The 18,468-nt window shown below is 53.2% G+C and overlaps 1 protein-coding gene across 7 annotated transcripts in view; it reads left to right on the top strand.

Annotated features, from left to right (window-relative positions):
• The window catches only part of LOC144156280 (nucleolysin TIAR-like), a 169,105-nt gene that overhangs the window by 81,994 nt on the left and 68,643 nt on the right, over positions 1–18,468 (top strand). The window contains exon 1 of one of the 7 annotated variants that reach the window (XM_077688226.1): positions 11,021–11,155. The exons of the other annotated variants lie outside the window; for them this stretch is intronic. Coding sequence (XP_077544352.1) covers positions 11,036–11,155 — 120 coding nt within the window. The 5' untranslated portion in view covers positions 11,021–11,035. Of the gene's footprint in view, positions 1–11,020; positions 11,156–18,468 lie in introns of those variants that run through there. 7 annotated transcript variants of the gene reach the window in all.

Consider the following 18,468-nt stretch of genomic DNA (forward strand, 5'->3'; position numbering starts at 1 on the left):
GACTAAACTTGTAGCACGCGCGCACAGGGTAGCGGCGCGCTGAATCGTAACAGCGGGCACGGCGATGCGGGCCGCGCGTCAGTCGAAACGAACGCCACCTCATCACCGTAACAAATGCGCGCATGCCCAGTCGGGTACCGGTAGTTTTGGCTGTGCGTGTTACCGCACCGTTTCCGTTGTCTGGACCCGCATTCGTTCCGGTAGGGTTAGTTCCGGTTGACCCGTCGCGCCGTGCCCGCGCATTCGTTCTGGTGATGGGGTGATCCGTCTCGCCTTACCTCCGCGCGCATGCGCAGTCGTGTGACTCGGGTCCCTGTACGACGGAAACGGTACGGTAACACGCTAAAGCTTAAACTCCATTAGATACTAGAGAGTTTTAGCATAGCGGCTCCCGTACGCTACGCAAAGGTTAGCGGGTAGCGGGAGCGGACTGCGCATGCGCGCGCGGAGAGTGCGAGGAGGTTGCCCCTCAGTGGAGGGAAAGAGCGGGCATGGCGAAGGCAGGCCGCGCGGAACTAATCCACCCCACCGTGACGAATTTGCTCTCCCCAGTCGCGCCCCGCTACCCGCCGCCGTAGCGTTAGCGGACGGAGCACGCTATGCTAAAACTTTCTACTTTTAGCATAGCGGGTACCGTCCGCTAACGCTACGGCGGCGGGTAGCGGGGCCCGACTCGGGAGGTGCCCATTCGTTCGGGTGGGGTAGATTAGTCCCATGGGCCGGCCTTCGCCATGCCCGCGCATTTGCGCCGCTGAAGCGGGATTCACACGACGGAGGAACCCTCTCACGGAGGCGGACGGATATGTGACGTCAACAGCACGTGACCGGATTATCCGGCCTGGCGGCGCATCCACACGTGCGGAGCTACGCGGAGTGAGTCGCAGACGACAGCGCCGAGGAACAGGTTTTATTCCCCGCCGAGAGCCACCGCCGTCGAGCGAAAACACGCGGAGGCAGTTTCTTTCGCGGAGCCACCGCGTGCTATCCCCACCGAGGGGCGGAGCCTAAAACCGGTCACGTGAGCGGGTCCCGCGGGCCAAAAAGAGAGGGTTTCTCCGTCGTGTGAATCCCGCTTGAGGGACAACCTCCTCGTCCACCGCGCGCGCGCCTGCGCAGCCGGGTCCCGGTAACCCACCACTGTAGCGTGAACCTCCCGTAGCCTCTATGCTAAAACAGTCTATTTTCGCTCCCCTCATACGACCGTCGCGTGACCGCAGCCAATGGGAGCACGATGGGAGGCCGCTCGTCACAGCGACGTCACCGCGCAAGCTTCGTACCAGCAGTCCGAGCAGTATTTGGCGCTCTCCGACGATCACCCGCTTCGGCGGAGGTGCTTCCCGCTACATGACCCCACAGCCCATTTTTTTCTGCCTTATCGGTGCGTTAAAGGGGCCTGCTGTACATCTTGCCAACCTAACGGAATGTTTTTTTTTGGGGGTAAAGTCGTCTCCTCCCGCTGGAATTATAAAAATTTGTTCACTATCGCCGAAGCTGCTACGCGAGGTGAAAAATCGCGCATTGTCGTTCCCGTTCAACTCGACCGCGGATTACGCTCGATAGCCGCGGGCTCTCTGCCGGAGTGGGCGGCAGCTCGTAGCGTTCTTTTCGGCGGCCTTCGATGTATGAGGCCCGGAAGTTTTCCCTTCAGTAAGACTTGTTGTTGGGCGAGTTGGTTCATATGACGGAAATAGGATTTAGCGCAGCACGGGCAAGGATGGCGAACGGACAGGACGGGCGCCCGTCCTGCGAGTTTTCCCCTTTTCTCCGCAACGTGGAGGAGTCTATTTCCGGCCTAGTGCAAGCAAAAACAAAAACAAAACAAATACAGCCATTGTTGCCTGCTCGCATTCAGGCCTGTATGGCGTTTTTGAAGCAAGAAACTGGTTTGAAAGGGAAGTATTGAGTTCAACACTCCGTGCGCGCTCAAAGCACAGAAGAAACGCCAAAACTGTTCGTAGAGCTTCATGGATAGAAGAGGTTGATGCACAGCGCCGCCTACGGAGGATCGTCGCCGGAACTGCAAAAAATAATCCGTGAAGTTGACCTTCAAAACCACTGGGGCAGCCACCCCTGAATGACGAATTACAGTGGTGCATAATCAGGGAAATTGGAGAGCGCGGTTGGCTTTTCCGCGTCTTTCACAGCGATTTGCAAACGCTTCATGTGCCCGTGTAGTACTGGGCCCAGGGGTTTCTGGCATTGTAATCTAAACGTCGCCCAGGTTTATTAGATAGTTTTTAGCACAGCGGCTTGCGGAGGCTCACGCTACGGCGGCGGGTTTGCGGAACCCCACTGCGCAGGCGCGCGCGGGGAGGGCGAGGAAATTAACCCTCAGCAGAGCGAATGCGAGGGCACTACGAAGGCCGGCCCGCGGAACTAATCCACCTCACCGTAACGAATTTGCACCTTCTCAGTCGGGCCCCGATACCCGCTAACCTTAGCGTAGCGGACGGTACCAGCTATGCTAAAACTCTCTATTAGCACTGCTCAAAGCGTGTTGCGGGGTCCTTTCAAGGTACAGCCATGCGCACTAGCGGCGAGTTGCCGTGTCGGCCGACATCGGCGACGGCCACGGTGGTCACGTGGTTAACCAGCACTTTCAGGCGAAATGCATTCTCGCCGAGACGGAAACGGCGGTGAGGAAGTGGGAACAGGAACAGTGGCAACAACGTCACCAGCGGGTTATCACCACAGACCGGATTTTAGGCAAATTTGTGTTGTTCCTCGCGCTCCTATCGCCCCATTTTGGTATATGAGCATGGATTAGAGGTTCAGACGGTCTTTTATGGTGTTTTTGTAGTGCCTATCAATGCCTGTTTTCACAACCGGCGCCTATATGAACACAATTTAGCCTCAACTTTCGCTTTCGTGTGCACTTTGAGAGATCGTGATCGCTCATGCTGCCGGGCAACATTGAACTCTGTGGGGTTCAACCAACTGCAGGAGAACCGTCGCTACCAGCAGTGAAATATGGGACGTGCCAGCCAGCACGCAACTTTGAACCGAACAACCTCGAGGTGGAGGCAGTTTTCTGCTGTTTCCTACATTTTCGCAGTGGTTTTTGGACTACATTCCGCGTGCTCTCCCGACAGACCGCTTGAAATGTGTGCAGTCGCACCTTTTCTAGAAGCGTACCCAAATCCAGCTCCAAAAATTTTAACGCAACAGTGGAACACGCCATTGTCAGCAGACATTGGAGCACCGCTGCCGCGCAGCTGCGTCTCCTCGCGCCCTTAAAAAACTCGCTCCGTCGACACTCTAAAACGCGCTTTTCTAGCAAAAATCTGTTCGGCTGCTAAAACCATTTGAAAAATCATTTTCAAATGTGTGGAAGCGTAATTCGGCAGTGTTGAGACTTACTGCCTGTACAATTCGGATATCATTTTATATGAGAAATTGCCACAGTTTATACCTCACAGTCCTCATGTTAATGTCTTAAGGGAGTACTGACACGAAATTTCTCGCTTTCAGGTTTTATGCTGTAAAGATTACCTATTGGCCCAGTAATTACGAAAATCGAGCCGAAAGCCGCCAGCATAGAATGAATTATAGCACGTTTATTGCGACCAGTTTCAAATTCGGTCGCCGCGCGGGAAAATGGCCGTCGAAGGCCAGTATGCAAGCGGGCCAGCCTTACGTCACGGTCTCCCCCGTGACGTCAGGGACGTTCGCCGCATCGTCTGCTACGATTGCACATGGTCCGCACTCGCCCGCAGAGTCGACATGTCGTCAGGGGTGAGACAGCTGCGCATATTGCGCAGTTTTGATACAAATTTGTTTTCCTGCGCCAGGCTGCTCCAAAAGCTTGAAAATCGCAAAAATTGCGCCAAACTGCTCCAAAACAGGCTGAGCCAAAAATTTTAACGCTCCCGTCAGTCTCAGTGGGGGAAAATGCTTACTGACGGCATAATTTTCCAGCACCCCCAAGGTGATGCTGTTTGTAAAGGTGTAGTTGATTGATCATTCAATAAAACACCCGCATAAAACTGCCTCCGAGATAGATTTTTTTTTCGAAAGTCATGTCAGGTTGCACATGTTACATTCTGCGAGTTTTAAAGTTTCCCTATTGAAAACCATTCCAAAGTCCTGTAGAAAAAATGCTTATGCGTACTAAGGAGACAAACTACTTGTGCAAGTTGACGAAAAAACGGCAATTTTCGGAGTGCCTTATCTCTGGAACGACATCAGCGTTCAGCGGGTGCCGCCATATTGGTGTGGTGAAGATTGGAAAACATGGCCACCGGGCGAAGCAGTTGCTTAGGCTGAGTGCTCTTCGCCGATTTGTGCCGTGGTTTTGGTTATGGGGGTGGCTGGGTTTACATTTAGTCGTTTGATCTGTTGCGGGAAGTTGCGCGACTCGAAAGACGGGAGTTCATCAAAAACAACGTGGTGCCGGCGAATTCGCCGTGTTTCGGCCTTGAGTGTGAGGCACGGTGTGTGCTTGAAGTGAAATTTCGCACTCGTTGCGGTGTTATAAAACGCTGATTTATTGCTGCCCCTGACAGCAAGCTTGCGAGCGGCGGGAATGGGACGATTGGCGCTGCACAAGTGGCGGCGCAGGCTACATCGCCGCAAAATATTCAAGCAGTGTCTGAGGATGGGCTATTATTGCACGCTAGTAATAATGGTTCATCTATCTGAAGTGAAATTTGGAGCCAAGGGGGAGGTGGCTGAACGTACCAACGTTACTCAAATTACGATCATAGTGAACGTGTACCTTGGGGAATGAAATGGGGGGGGGGGGGGGGTGCGACGACTGTCACCTCGCTTTGCACAACTTTTGCCGTGGCTCTACACTTGTGCGTAAAGCTGGTTCTGGGATTGCAAAAATAATAATTTAGGCATTCACATGATAATAAAAACGCCTTGGTGTTGCTTAGTTCTTCAATTCTATATTCTCCACGCTATCTATGCATAGAGCCTAGAAATTTAAAAATGGTTTGTAAAAATATTGTACCAATTGTGATACTCTGATAGAAAAATTTATTGATAGCTGTTTCAGTGTTATGTACGTTCAAAACCAATTAAAATGTGCACTTCCCTCCTCCCCCCCGATTTGCCAGAAATTTGGTTTTTTAGGCTCCTAAGGTGACATAATAAATGTCGTTCTTCTGCTCCAAATCAAGGTTCTCCTGCTCCAAAATCGAAATTTTGCTGCTCCAAAAACTGCTCCCAAATCTGGTTCAGCTGTCTCACCCCTGTGTCGTCTGAATCGTCAGACTCGGATGAGTCGCTGCCACCCGACAGACTGAACAACTTTATTTGGCCAGGCGATTAGGGCGGCGGTGTCTTCGCCGTCGTCCGTTTTTAATATCACTGCGCCTCGAACCGGCGCAGACCGTGATAGCAACAGCTTGTCCCCACTTATAATCAATCTGATCGCGAAAAAGAAGTTCCACATGCGAGAAAGTAGATGTTAGTGTGGTGAAAAGAAAACTCCCACCTCCCCTCGCGGGAACCCCTGTGTAGATGCGACGCATAGGCGGAGCGGCGAAGGGAACGCGTTTTATAGCGCGCATAACGTTGAGGGGACTGCGTAAGCTGGTCCCAGTCGATGACCACGTTGGCGTACTTGTAAAGCGGCGTGGACTCTAGGTGTTTGAGCCAAGCGTGGATGTTGCTTCGCCGGAGAACGGCACACCGGTTATATGCGCAGCGCGCCCGAAGGAGAGGAAACCGCGGAAGAGAGAGTACTGCACATGCGCCGGCCCCAGCGCGTCTGCCGCGGCTATGACGCAACACAATCCACTTTAATCCAATCCAAATCCCATCCAACCGAATCCAAGTCAATTCAATCCAATCAAATCAAATCCAATCCAATGCCCCTCGCGAGAGAGTGTTCGTTATCGGAGAGGAGAGGGGGTGAGCGGCGGAGAGCGCAGCTCGCGCGGCGAGGAGAATGGCAGAGGGGTGGACAACGCCGACAACAACGACGACGACGCCGGAGGGACAAGGCGAGTGAATCAGATGCTCTGCATCTAAAAAAATTGTGCTAGGCGTTGTTATCAGCGCTGAATTTAAAAGCGGCGTTCAGATATATGCCGCGATGGTAAGCCTACGCTGACCGGCAGCGGAGGTTCGGCGTTCTGACCCAGCACTGCCGGCAACGCGGTGCAGCAAGCGGCCGAAAGATGCCGCCACCTACGCGCTAGAATCAAAATAGGCCACGGCAGATGTCTTGATTGCCGATCGCTGAAACGGGAATTATCGCCAAAATAAAGCTCTATTTGCGAAAAAGGGGATGATAGTGGATTGAAAAGTTGTGTAAGGGATTGCCATTCGCAGGTGTACAGATACCGGCGATCAAATATTCGCCACGATTCTAAGCCTTAAGTTCCCAACACCCAAGCTGAACCGAGAAACGCCGAGCCCGCTGGCTTGGGCGACAGTTCTTGCGGCCGCCGCCGCGCACGAACTCAGTCCACGTTTAGCACTGCATGTCGTCGCGTGGAAAATAATGCATCTTGGCGTCGTCGTCGATTTCCTCGGAGAGGCTTCCACGAGCAGTACTTCGCATTCCGCGAGCTTGCCATAGCACAACTTGGGCGAGCTCGGCGACGCGCACCGCCGCGTCGTCACGGTGCGGTGCGCGTCGACATCGCGCACCGCGCGGTGCCGGCACCGCGCAGTTTTCGGCACCAGTGCAAGGCAACACCATGCGCCGGCCACGAACTGGAGAGCAAAGACGTCGAACACACAAAGTGCGCAAAGTTTAGAAACATTGCTCACACAGCTACACCCACGTATCGTGCCCAAACGAATACCACCGACAACAGCAGCGCAGGATATCGTTTCCGGTTCCGAAAACGATTATATGACGTCACCCTGAACCGGCCAGACACGCGGGCCGATGTTTCGTCACGCCGAAAGCGATTTCGCTAGTACTGGCGATTTGTGGAATCTCGCGGCCGGGACAATCAAACTAGATTTTAGATGTGACTACGGCCTCGGATCGCTGCAAAAATTTGTGAGGCATCTGTACAAACTAATGAAGCCAATTATATCATTTTTTAGGCGTCAAAATTTGGTGTCAGTACTCCTTTAATAAGTCGTCGTCTCTCGTGCGTTTATTCTTGTCTATTACAAGGTAGCCCTTTTTTAATCACTTCCAGGTATTTTTTTCATGACTATTTCACTATTTAAGACGCTCGAACAGTGACACTAACGATTGAACATGAATTTCGGCAGTGCGCTTGTTGAATTGAGCCATTTTATCGCCATTAGTCCGGTAGTTTTACCGGACAATTTAACAGCCATGTTCAACTGATCATAGATACAGGTCGCGCATGTTTTAGTTGGAAATTACTTGTATGTATGTATGTATGTGTAAACATCAATGGTACCTATATTTACGACTTTGGAAGCCTAAAGTCCGTTCTTCATGGTGCGTTTTTCGTCTGCTAATTCGGTGGAACGAACATTCGCACTTGCGACGTTCGCAATGCCTGGAAATGTCGTCTACATGGCCTGCGAACTGCGCGATTTTCGCATTTCAGAGGCACATTGTTTGCAGACCGAATGAAGTCCCCCACAAGCAAAGCTTGTTGTGATTTTAAAAAATAGCTTTTTTTGTAATTTTTGGGCAATTTATTTCAGACTGTTTTGCAGTAAATGTGAGTTTGCGGTTTCGTAAAACAATCGGCAATTATTTGTCATTATACGCACACATGTCAGAGAAGAAACAGCAAGCAACCTTGGGTTCGCTTGTTGTGCGTGCATACATGCGTGCCTAGCACATTTTGGTGCACCTCCGACGGTTCTTCTTGGGTTCTTCTGTACACCTTTTCCCTGCTTGCTGTGATTTCCGCCAATTGCGCGGACACCGTTTCAGCGTTCGTTGAAAACGCCGCGCGACATCGTGTTGTGCACGCGCGTGAGTGTTTTGGTTCGCCCGCGCTTATACAAGTAACGCCATCTGGTTGCTAAGCGTGCAAATGGTGATGCCGTGACGTCCACCTAGCCGTGTTCCTATTGGCCGCAGATGCGGGCCTTCTACGCCGCACGAGCGGCGTCATTTTGCCGCAGGCCCGCCGCAACGAAAAGAGGTCGTTCTGCCGCACGAGCGGCGCCGCATCTGCGAATTCACATGGAAAATCGCATCATCTAGAACGGGCTTAAAGTGCCTGCCTGTTTTCGGCGCCTAAAACATCCGCCCTCTCCCGCCATCGCTCATTGGCCTCTAAAAAACAGGCTTTCAGCGTTTTCCGCTAGTGCGCACGTACCTTCGGATTGCTCATGGCTGCGCGACGTTGGCGGTGAAGCCTGTTGCCGTCAGGATAGCCGGGTCCATCATGGCCAGTCAGTGCATATCACGTTTTCTAGATTTCCACTGCAGCGCTTGGTTTCTCTCGAAAAGAGCATCCCTCGCGGGAACCCTGGTGTGATGCGACGCTGAAGGGGTTCCATTGTGCGTTTCCGTTGGGTCGATTACTCGAATTGCGTGAGCAATCGTCGGGTAATGCGAGAGAGAGAGAGAGAGAGAGCGTAGCGCGGACGACCGTCGACTGAGCGGCACTCCGCTTATATGCGCAGCGCGCCGAAAGGAGAGGAGACTGCGGAGAGAGAGGGCGCTGCACATGCGCACAGCGCGCTTGCGCCGCGCGCAGCGCCGCGCCGCTCTGCGCGCGCCACAGATGTTGCGGGAGAGGGCGCGCTATCACGGCGGGAGGAGAGGGGGTGAGCGGAGGAGAGACGCAGCTGTGCGGACGCGGACGACGACGACGACGACGGACGCAGGACAGGGCCGCCGACAAGAGATGCTCCTCTTAGCGTCGCATCTAAAATGAAGACCAGCGCGTTGCGTTTCACAGATGTCGGAACAGCCATCGGCGCGGGCAGAGCGGAGCACGAATGCGGGCTCGAATTCGCCTGCACCGAAGCAACTCTGCTGTCTAAATGTTCGGCGCCAATAACGGTGGCAGTCGTGACCGGCACGTGAAACGCCGCTCGCAAAATAGTGTATAGAAAAGTCACGTTGCCCTGGAGATTGTCAAATTAAAACGAGAGGCCCTTAGGGTGCGACGTACGTGCCTTTCGCCCAGCATCACTGCACATAAACGTACCGCTTGCAAAGAGGTACGCGTGGGCATCGTGCCTTATCATGCCACAAGAACACTAGCAGCGTATACAAAATAACCAAAAATATCTCTTTATGGGGCTGCAGAATGGTGAAGAAGCGATGAGCCAAAACGCCAGACCGCAACGGCGTTTCTGCGCGACGCTTCCTTCATCATGGCGTCGTCGCGTTATCTACCAGTGTTGCCAGCGCAGAATGTTCAGTGTGGCCTGCCTTTTTGCGAAGGGTCTATTAGCTGGGTTATCTCGTTTAATCGTTGTAACGATAAAATCAGTGCGCTTGATTTGTCCAAGAAACAAGGACCAGAAGCGGCACAGTAATGCTTGACATTTCCCACACCGATCTGCGACCGACGTAGATTTATCGTCAGTTTCTCCAGTCTTTGGGAGAGCCCGGAAACCCAACTCCCTCTGGAAGCGCAGCACGCAGGGTGCCAAAGCCCAACTTGAGATGACCCGCACGCACATTCAGCTCACTCGACAGCAGGCGCTGGGCCGTCGCGTCGATAGCGCTCGCTCGGTCCGTTTTATTTTGTGGCGGCCTCTACGTTGCCAGCTGCAAAAACTTGGGGAATCGTCTGTGCCAAACGTTCTCACACCGCTTTACTGAACATATAAAATGCAGCGTGTAAGGCAACAGCACTGTTTATTTTACTTGAAGTTGAAACATGTTTTCTTATCCCCCTCGGATTTCTCATGCACATACCTAAATCGGCATGAGTGCGGAGCGACGCCGACCACGCACCGCACGCATGCATTGGAGCATGGCTCAAATTCGCACGTTCGGCTGGTCGCGGTAGCCATATTTCCGTCCAATCGTGCATCGCTTCGTACCGCTCCGTCGGATATGTCTCGCGCTTTATGTTGCGGAACGACGTCATGTGAATCATGTGTAGGTGCGCGGAGTTATCACATGATCATGTCGGACAGTGTGAAGTGTGCCAGTGTTTATCTACAAAAAAAAAAACGGTGTCTACATCTGTTTATTTTCAAGTATATCTGGATCATGTATTTACGAAACAGCTTGTAATTTCCTGAATAATCGTTTGCTTTTAGTGTATTTACGGTTTAATCGATGTTTCTCTTTCGTCAGTCCTAGCAAAGATATTTTGACATTTATTTTTGTTTGTAACTGACGGCTTGCACTGGGCGACATCTTGGAGCATGAAGTCATGTGTGTTCTAGTATTTAGTAACATGTAATAAACGTCGGAAAATGCGCCTGGTTAGGCTATAGTTAAAGGAAACGGCCGAAATTAGCATTGGAAAGAGTGAAAACCATGGCGCCGCCTGCGTCGACTCAAGGAGGTATAGAAAAGCTTGCCAACGAGCTACAACATGCGTAGACAGTACTTTGTGCAGCTTCCTAGATACATGACTTTTGTTGCTGGAAACTCGTGGAACCCAGACGCCGTTGTGACTTTTCTCACCTGCTCACATGTGGCCTTCTGAGGAGCTGGTGATAGTGTGACTAATAAGCCGAAACCGCTGCGCTAAGCGTTCACCCGGTGATGATCGGTTCGAAGCACACCCTGGCGGCAGCGAAACCCCTTTTTCTGTGCCCCGTGATGTTGGCAGTCTTCCCCATTTCCACGCACCCCGTCAGGCCGCTTCCCCAGCGGGAATCAAGAGCATAGGGTTTCGAAAATGTGCCGCTCTTGTCCAGTCGATCCGTCGCTGTTCGGGACGCGCATCGTGCTTTGAATGTGCCGTGGCGCATATGCGGGAGAACGTGCCGTGGGCCACGCGGCCCGGATGATGTGTTGACCCGCCGCGGGCGGCCTGCAGGTGAGCGTGCCGCATTGGCCACTCGCGCCTATCCGGGCGGCGATAAGGGGCGAGTGCCGGTCGATGCGCTCTGCCCGCCCCCGAGGGCCCATTGGCGCAGGGCTCCGGGAGGGCGCGCTGCGGGCCGCACTGGCGTCGCTCTCTGCGGCGCGCCTCGGTCGCCCTTTGCTGCCATGTTCGTGAACGTGAGCGGCTGTGCCGTGCCCCTGGGCCTCGCCACGTCGGCGCTGCGCTCCTGTGCCATCGGCAGCTGCGCGCCGGCCTCACCGCCGGACATTGTGCCCCTGCTCCAGGTACCGTCCCGCCGCCGCGTGGCGACCCGCTCACGTGGCGGCACGTGTGCGACGCCCGGGGTTGGGCGAAACCTTCGCTTGCATCTGATGCGGGCATGGCTTGGCGTAACTTGGCGCGAGAAAACGGGTCAGCCGCGTGGCCGTTCGAATCCTCTCGCGGCGGGGAGTTGTTTTGGCTGTGCAAGTAGTACTCAAGCAGGCACTGTTTGCCATGTACTCTAATGCTTGTCATTCCGATGTGAGCCCGGATGCTCGCAGCGGTGTTTCGGGGTTTTTTTGTTTTCCACGTGGTTTGAAACGCGTGTGTTAATTTGACCTTTCAGCTAGGCAGAGCTTGCCGACCGGGTTCGCATGGGTTTGGCGCGGAGGTTCCGACGCTCAGTAGCTCGATGCATTTCATGTCACGCCGCCACAGTACACTACACGGTGTGCTCCGGAGGTCCAGCGGTGCGACTCGTCGTGTGTCGATGGCAGCGTCTGGCCTCGCGGCCACTGACGCGGCGAGTCTGCTGCAAAGCCCTCCGTTTGTGTGCCGCGAGGAACCCTCTTGTGGAAGCAGGCCTCTGTTTGCCACCAGGGAGGCACGGCTCGCGCGGGTTTCGCATCTCAAGGCCCGGTTTCAAGCTTCGTGGGGTGAAAACGGAGCCAACCATTGAATTCCTTGTCCACGCTGCGAGGATAACCGGCAAATGTTGAGTGGCCAGCGGCAGTGATCAAAGGCTGTCCCGATAGGGCCTTTCGTAGAGCTCTGAGTTGGCTAGTGCATACGGGCTGTCTCGTATCGAAAGCGCCTATCCTCGGAAGCATTCATTCAAAACCTGCGGCAACAACTGCGATCAAGTGAGCCAGGGTATCGTGTAAGCTTCAAACTTGGTCATGTCTAAAATTTACTGCGTTCGAATGAACGTAGTCGGGTGTAGGAAGCTTGACGTCTAAGACTGGCGCGGCCGGTACATATTTCCTGCCGTTCTTCAGATGAGTGCCAAACCGGCGGAGTGGCGCAGCAAACGTAAGCGCACATCTGATTCGTGGTGGCTTCGCATTCTGGTCCGGTGTCTGCAATGGCACAGTCACCCAATCTCAGCAGCAGGAGAGGCCAGGGATGCTGCAGCAAGAGACGGCATGGATCGGTCCGTGCCTCGCAGGCGGCCTCTGTAGAGCATGCGTCGTGCTGTCTTTGTTGGGGAACGATGGAGCCCGCCCTTCTGCCTGGGGTGCATGGCATCCGAACCCTGCGAATGTCATCTCATCGCCGCATTCTTTACGAGTCCACGGAGCGATATCGCCAGCATAGCCCGTCAGACAGACACTGCTTTCCTTGTGGCGAAATTGTTGACCCTTGTGTCAGTGCCAAGTGTGCTTGGTTTTTTGCTAGTATTTTGTTTTCCAAGAAGCCGGAGGTGTAGTTCTCCAGGATTTGGGAAGAATGACTGAGCTAGACCGCGGCTTTTTCGAGCTCTACCGCTAGCAAGATGTGTGGGATGCGAGATGGTCGACCAAGTTTGGAAGAGTTTTGGGTGGCATTCACACGAGGGAGTCTTGCAGCGGAGAAGCGAGGTCGTGGCGTCACTGCAGAAGGAACCCACACCGAGGATATGACTGTGGGTCGGATGTCAGTGTTTTGAAGACGCCTCTCTGCAGAAAAGCAGAGCTGCCATTTCTTGCCCATGTGCGACGCCCACAAAGCTCCCATGGTCGCGCTGAAGGTGGCGCTAGGGCTACAATTGATTCCCCCGCTAGAGAATGACGCGCGCTTATAACAGCTAATTGGGCCGCCAGAGAAGGTTGGATTTTGTATAAGCAAAGCTGTCCACGTGACTGTCGGACGGATATCACAGAGCGAGCTGCCGTAGCACTGTCGATTCCGCGTCGGCGGCAGTTTCTGCTAATGCCACTACGTACTGATCTCGTCAGCCGCTTAATGCAAAAAAAAAAAAAAAAAAAGAAGCCGTTCTATTCAATGTGGAAGCTGTCGGCAGTGCAGAGCAGTGATTCGCCAAAATGGGCTGCAGCGCCGTTATCCGCACACTGCTGCCACCCAATGCATTTCAAATTTCCCGCCCTCGCAGTGCTCGCACGCCCCCTGCCTGAAACTTGGCCAGCGGGAGTTCTGCTCTTTTTGCGCTTGCTTTAATTTCGTATACTGGAGCCTCTCGGCGTCCTTTCGAACGCGCCATTTTTTTCTTGCGCGGCTGGATCCTTTTCTGCGGCATTTCGAACGCGCTTTTTTTTTTTTTTTTTTTTGCGGGGCTGGAGCCTTTCTTTGCGATTTCGAGCGCGCCATTACTGGATCCGGCCAACACACGACCCCAAAAGAATTCTACTCTCACTGTGGACATTTGCGTGTGAAGCCTCCATAGTGCGACGCACGTTACCCCCTTCCCTTTGCCCCCTCCCACCGCAACAGGCCTAGTGCCGTCCTATTCATAATAAATTTTACAACAACAACAATCTTTCTTTCGCGGCGGCTTTTTTCGCTTACTATCGTAAAAACCAGCCCAACGAGCGTTTCCAACTAACTGAATGCGGGGGCTGCCGGTTATATTCACAGATTTTGCCTGAAATGTGCTTGCAGTTTTCTTAGCGCTAAATAACGGGGATATGTATGACAAACGCCAGCGGTTCACGAGGTTTAAATGGTTACGGCTATTTAAACCGCGTGGTTTCCGAAGCCTCAGCGTGGCTCCGTGACACCGGTACAGAAGTCACTACTTGGATCCGTTGTCTCGCTGCGCCGCCTGATTCCGGCAGTCGCATCGACCGTTAGCGAGATGAGGCGACAAGGCAGCCCATAAAGTGCTCTGCAGGGTGGCGGACCGCGCAGCCCTTAACTGACTACTGAAACGCCTCCGTAGGCCACCATTTCCGAACGGCTGGTGTAGAGTTGGAACAGCCAGCGGCACACTATCGGTGTCCAGTTAACCCACCGCGCAAAGAGTTCATTCGCAGGAACACGTCAGGGAACACCGTTTTCTCAGCCCCGCAACGTGCAGCAGCGTTGACGTTCCTGACGAGCAATGTTATTAGATGCAAAGCATCTTTTGCTCGGGGCTATGTCCGTTGTACAGGCGCGATTAAAAGAAATACGAACGGAGCACACAGCCTCCGATGCATGCTGCACCATCTGGCTGCAAAGTCAGTAAACTACGCGCATGCGCACTTCTTCGAAAGCGTTTGAGTGTCCTACAATTATGGGAAATGCTTGATCAAGAAGCGGTGCCGGTCGTTTATTTTGAGGCGACTTTTCATGCTGTGTCGCCACTGAGCAGGATGATCGCTGAAGGGCATCATGCTAGCTGCAATCAGCCTGCTGCGCGCTTGACTTCCGAATGTAGCAGATAACAGGATGCTCAGTGGCGACAGAGAATAAAAGGACGCCTCAAAATAAATTACCGGCGTCGCTTCTTTACCAAGCATTTCCCCTAACAGTAGACCACACACTCAAACGCTCTGGAAGAGCCACGCATGCGCGCAGTTTAGTGACTGTGCAGAGAGACGGTGCGGCATGCGTCGGAGGCTGTGTGCTCCGTTCGTATTTCTTTATCCCCCCTGTACGTTGTCCGTTGGCGTCCGCACCTCTCCTCCTCATCCCACTTTCCACGCCAGCTGTGCGATAATACGCTTCTCATTCCCTCCGTCCTCTCCACTCCAGCGCTATATATAACCGCGTGCACGCGCCGCTGCCTCAGTTGCTTTGTCGGATCCCTCCTGAAAGGTTCCGTATATACGGAAATATGGGAATACGGAGTACTTTCCTAGAATGACACAAGGCTGCCACAAAACAAGAAATATTTGTTTTGGAAAAGCTGGAGTTTGCGTTCTTGCGTCGCTCTCGCAGCCAGCGAGACTGCGCGTGACCTGCGTTCTTGCGTCGCTCTCGCAGCCAGCGAGACTGCGCGTGACCATGGCCGAAGCGAAACCTGCGGCTCGTTCCTCGACTCACCCGATCAACTACGACGATCGATGAGCTGAATTTGTAGATTCCGGGCGTCGTTCGCAAGAAATGGATAAAGCAGGCAATCCTGAAGCGTTTTCTGCCTTCGGAAACAGTCCGCGCACACGCCGGCCGCGCCTGCCAGCTCGGCACACTCAGCGGCTCGAACCGGCGCAGACCACGGTAGCAACCGCTTGTCGCTGCTCTTCCGAATCAATCTGATCGCAAAAAAGAAGTTCCACATGCGAGAAAGTAGGTGTTAGTGTGGTGAAAAAGTGTGCCAGGGATTGTTATCAGGGCTTATTTTAAAAGCGGCGATCAGATATCTGCCGCGATGCTAAGTCTACGCTGACCGGACGATCGCCGCGGCGCGCGGTGCAGCGGCCGAGAGATGGCGCTACCTGCGCGGAAGCATGGCAACAGGCTACGCAGATGTGGTCACCGATCGCTTAAACGGCAGTTATTGGCCTCGAGGACATACCGGGGCACCACCTACGAGTGACGTCAAGTTGTAGGACGCCGGGGTCGTGTTGTCTGCTACAACACACTTCCTGTGCGTATGCGAAAGTGTGCTTTTTTGTTGTGGCCACCGTCTTCCCCTGCCTAGTGGATTTGATGAAAATTGCCGAAAAAAGTTGTCTGCAGACCGAATAATCCGGGCAAGCAATTAGCGACTCGCTTGTTCCCGGCGACACCGCCACGTTTAGGTAGTTGCTACCATCGCGACCCACAGCTCGTACGCAGCCAGCTAACGCCAAGGACGATGCAACTGGTGCTGAGAAAAGTACGCTGCAAATTCATTATATAATACTTGTGACGGGACATGTACTATCTTGATCACAGTTGGGGTGAACACGGGAGCGCGTGCCATTCCGTGCGCGGGAGCCGCCTGCCGGCGTTCCGGGTAACTTCGCACGCATGCGCAGTTTGTTTGCATTGAGGCTGTGTGTTCATCCCGCGCATCACGTCACCAAGACGTCCGCTTGTCGTCTGCTCTCCGCTTTTGGTTGCGTGAGCCGAGCAATTCATTGCGTTGTGAAACTATTTCTAGCAGGCTGCGCTGAACAACTCGCTAGTTTCATCGTAATAAAACGGTCACGGAGTGAGTGTTGCTGGTAAAACATGAACAATATTATTGGCTGCAAGCAAGGAGAAAACAACCGATCTTTTCCTGGGTCGTTTTCTCCCAGGAAAACAGTTATTTTTTAGCAAAGGCCGCACTGATTAGTAGCGTGTCATTTCTCCGCCGGCCGCAATAACCGCAGAAATTCGGGAAGAAAACGACTCCTAAAGAGCCGACACAATTCCTGGATCAGCTCTTAAAACACCCCACTATAGAGGAAACTAGCGGAAAGAAAAGGAAAGAAACGGGCTAACAATAGTTTTACAATGCAGCGGGTTGCTTGGCTCACGCAATCAGAGTGGAGAGCAGACGACAATCGGGCGTCTTGGTGACGTGATGCGCGCGATAACACATAGCCTCGTTGCAAACGAACTGTGCATGCCACGGCCGGGCTGGAGGAGCGGCGGGCGCGCTCGCCGCACCTCCATTCCGGCCGTGTGCATGCGTGCGAAGTTACCCGGACCGCCGACAGGCGGCTCCCGTGCACGGAATGACACGCGCTCTCGTGTTCACCCCAACTGTGATCAAGATAGTACGAGACTGTGTGCAAGAAAACACCCCGTAACAGCGACGGAAACGCGTCGCTTACTTGTGATTTCACCGCGCGTACTGCTCGCATTGCCTGGTAAATAAAGGACTACGGGAGAACGGTGATCGGATTGCTTCGACGCACACGCTTAAAAGTGCTACTATGCTCTGCAGTTTGGCTTAATCAGTGCCCATTTCCCCTACAATGTTTTTATAGTTATGCCCGGATTTGATTAACGATCACTGCCGTAGCCTGTACTCTGCACGGCTGATATGTTTACTTTTCGCGACAACTTGTCCACAATGTATGAACGGTATGAACGCGAGTTTTTAACGCCTTATGTAGTTTTCATTAGGACCTCGGCGTGGGAATTTATAATTGCAACGGGGGCTTCTGTCTGTTTACAGTGAGCCGGCCTTTCTCAAGCATCAATTTCGAAACTCACAACTGCTCACAGAAGGCGAGGCTGTGTACGAGGCGAAACATGTCGTTAATGATTTGGAGTAATGGGGAGTTTTAGAATAAGAGAACCGAGCGTTGGATGCCCCAAGCAGTTAGGGGAACCCAAACGCAACACGCGCGCGCGCGCGACGGGAGGGTCTTCACCAACAGCTCGCAGCCGTCTTCGGATGCACGTAATCGAATGTTGGGAACTTTAGGCTTAGCGTCGCGGCAGATTAGTCATCGCCGCTATCGTTAAAGTTGCGAATAACAGTCCCTAACACAACTTTTCACCGTACTGTCACCCCCGTTCTCGTATGTGTAACTCTGTAACCGCGGTGATTTCCGTTTAAGCGATCGATGATCAAGATGCCTGCCACGGCCTCTGCCGATACTTGCCCGCAGGTATCGCCACCCTTCGGCCACTCGCCACACCGCGCGAGAACGGGCCGGCGCTGCCGGGACCGACCTCCGCGTCCGGTCGGCGTAAATCGCGGCAGATATTTGTCATCGCTTTGAAAACCACAGCTGATGACACTACCTAGCACAATTTTTAATCACACTAACATACACTTTCACCAATATGGAACTTTCTTTCCACGACTTGTGTGATTTTAAAAAGCGGAGAGAGAGAGCAGGGGTGAGACAGCTGCGCATATTGCGCCTTTTTGATACAATTCCATTTTCCTGCGCCAAGCTGCTCCAAAAGCATGAAAATAGCGAAAATTGCGCCAAACTGCTCCAAAAGAGCCTGAAAGGCACGGATTTTGATGCTCATGTCAGTTCCGACGGGGACGAAAGCCTCCCGCATTGCAGTGACCGCTTTTATTGGCGGTCAGTTGCAAACACAGAAATGACAAAAATAGAAAGACTGAAGAAATGAAGCAAACGATAGCTTCTAAAACACGTTGGCTTTCTGTCCGGGTTCGCTGAAACGGCCTTCCCGATTAGGCATCGCTGTGGCTACAAACATGGCCGCCGCCTGATCTGCCATACTGCCTACTTCACGCGCTCACTGCGCATCGCCGATATTTTCCCTGGTTTAATTCACGCTATCAGCTGGGTTCCAGTCTATTCATTCTATCATTTGTGGCTCTGAACAGTGACGTTAACGCGGGATATGGTTTGATATTGGTGCGAGATTACGAGAAGTTGCGCGGCTCGTAAAAAAAGTTTTGAAATGTGGGGCCTACGACTTCGGCGTGGTTTGTCCTTGAGTGCGAAACGCGGTGCGTGCGTCTATAATCGGGTTCGTGAATTGAACTTTTTGGCTCGTTGTGGTGTTA

The sequence above is a fragment of the Haemaphysalis longicornis genome, unplaced genomic scaffold (assembly GCF_048455015.1).
Source record: "Haemaphysalis longicornis isolate Haplotype H1 unplaced genomic scaffold, Haemaphysalis longicornis Haplotype H1 scaffold_1, whole genome shotgun sequence".
NCBI lineage: Eukaryota > Metazoa > Arthropoda > Arachnida > Ixodida > Ixodidae > Haemaphysalis > Haemaphysalis longicornis.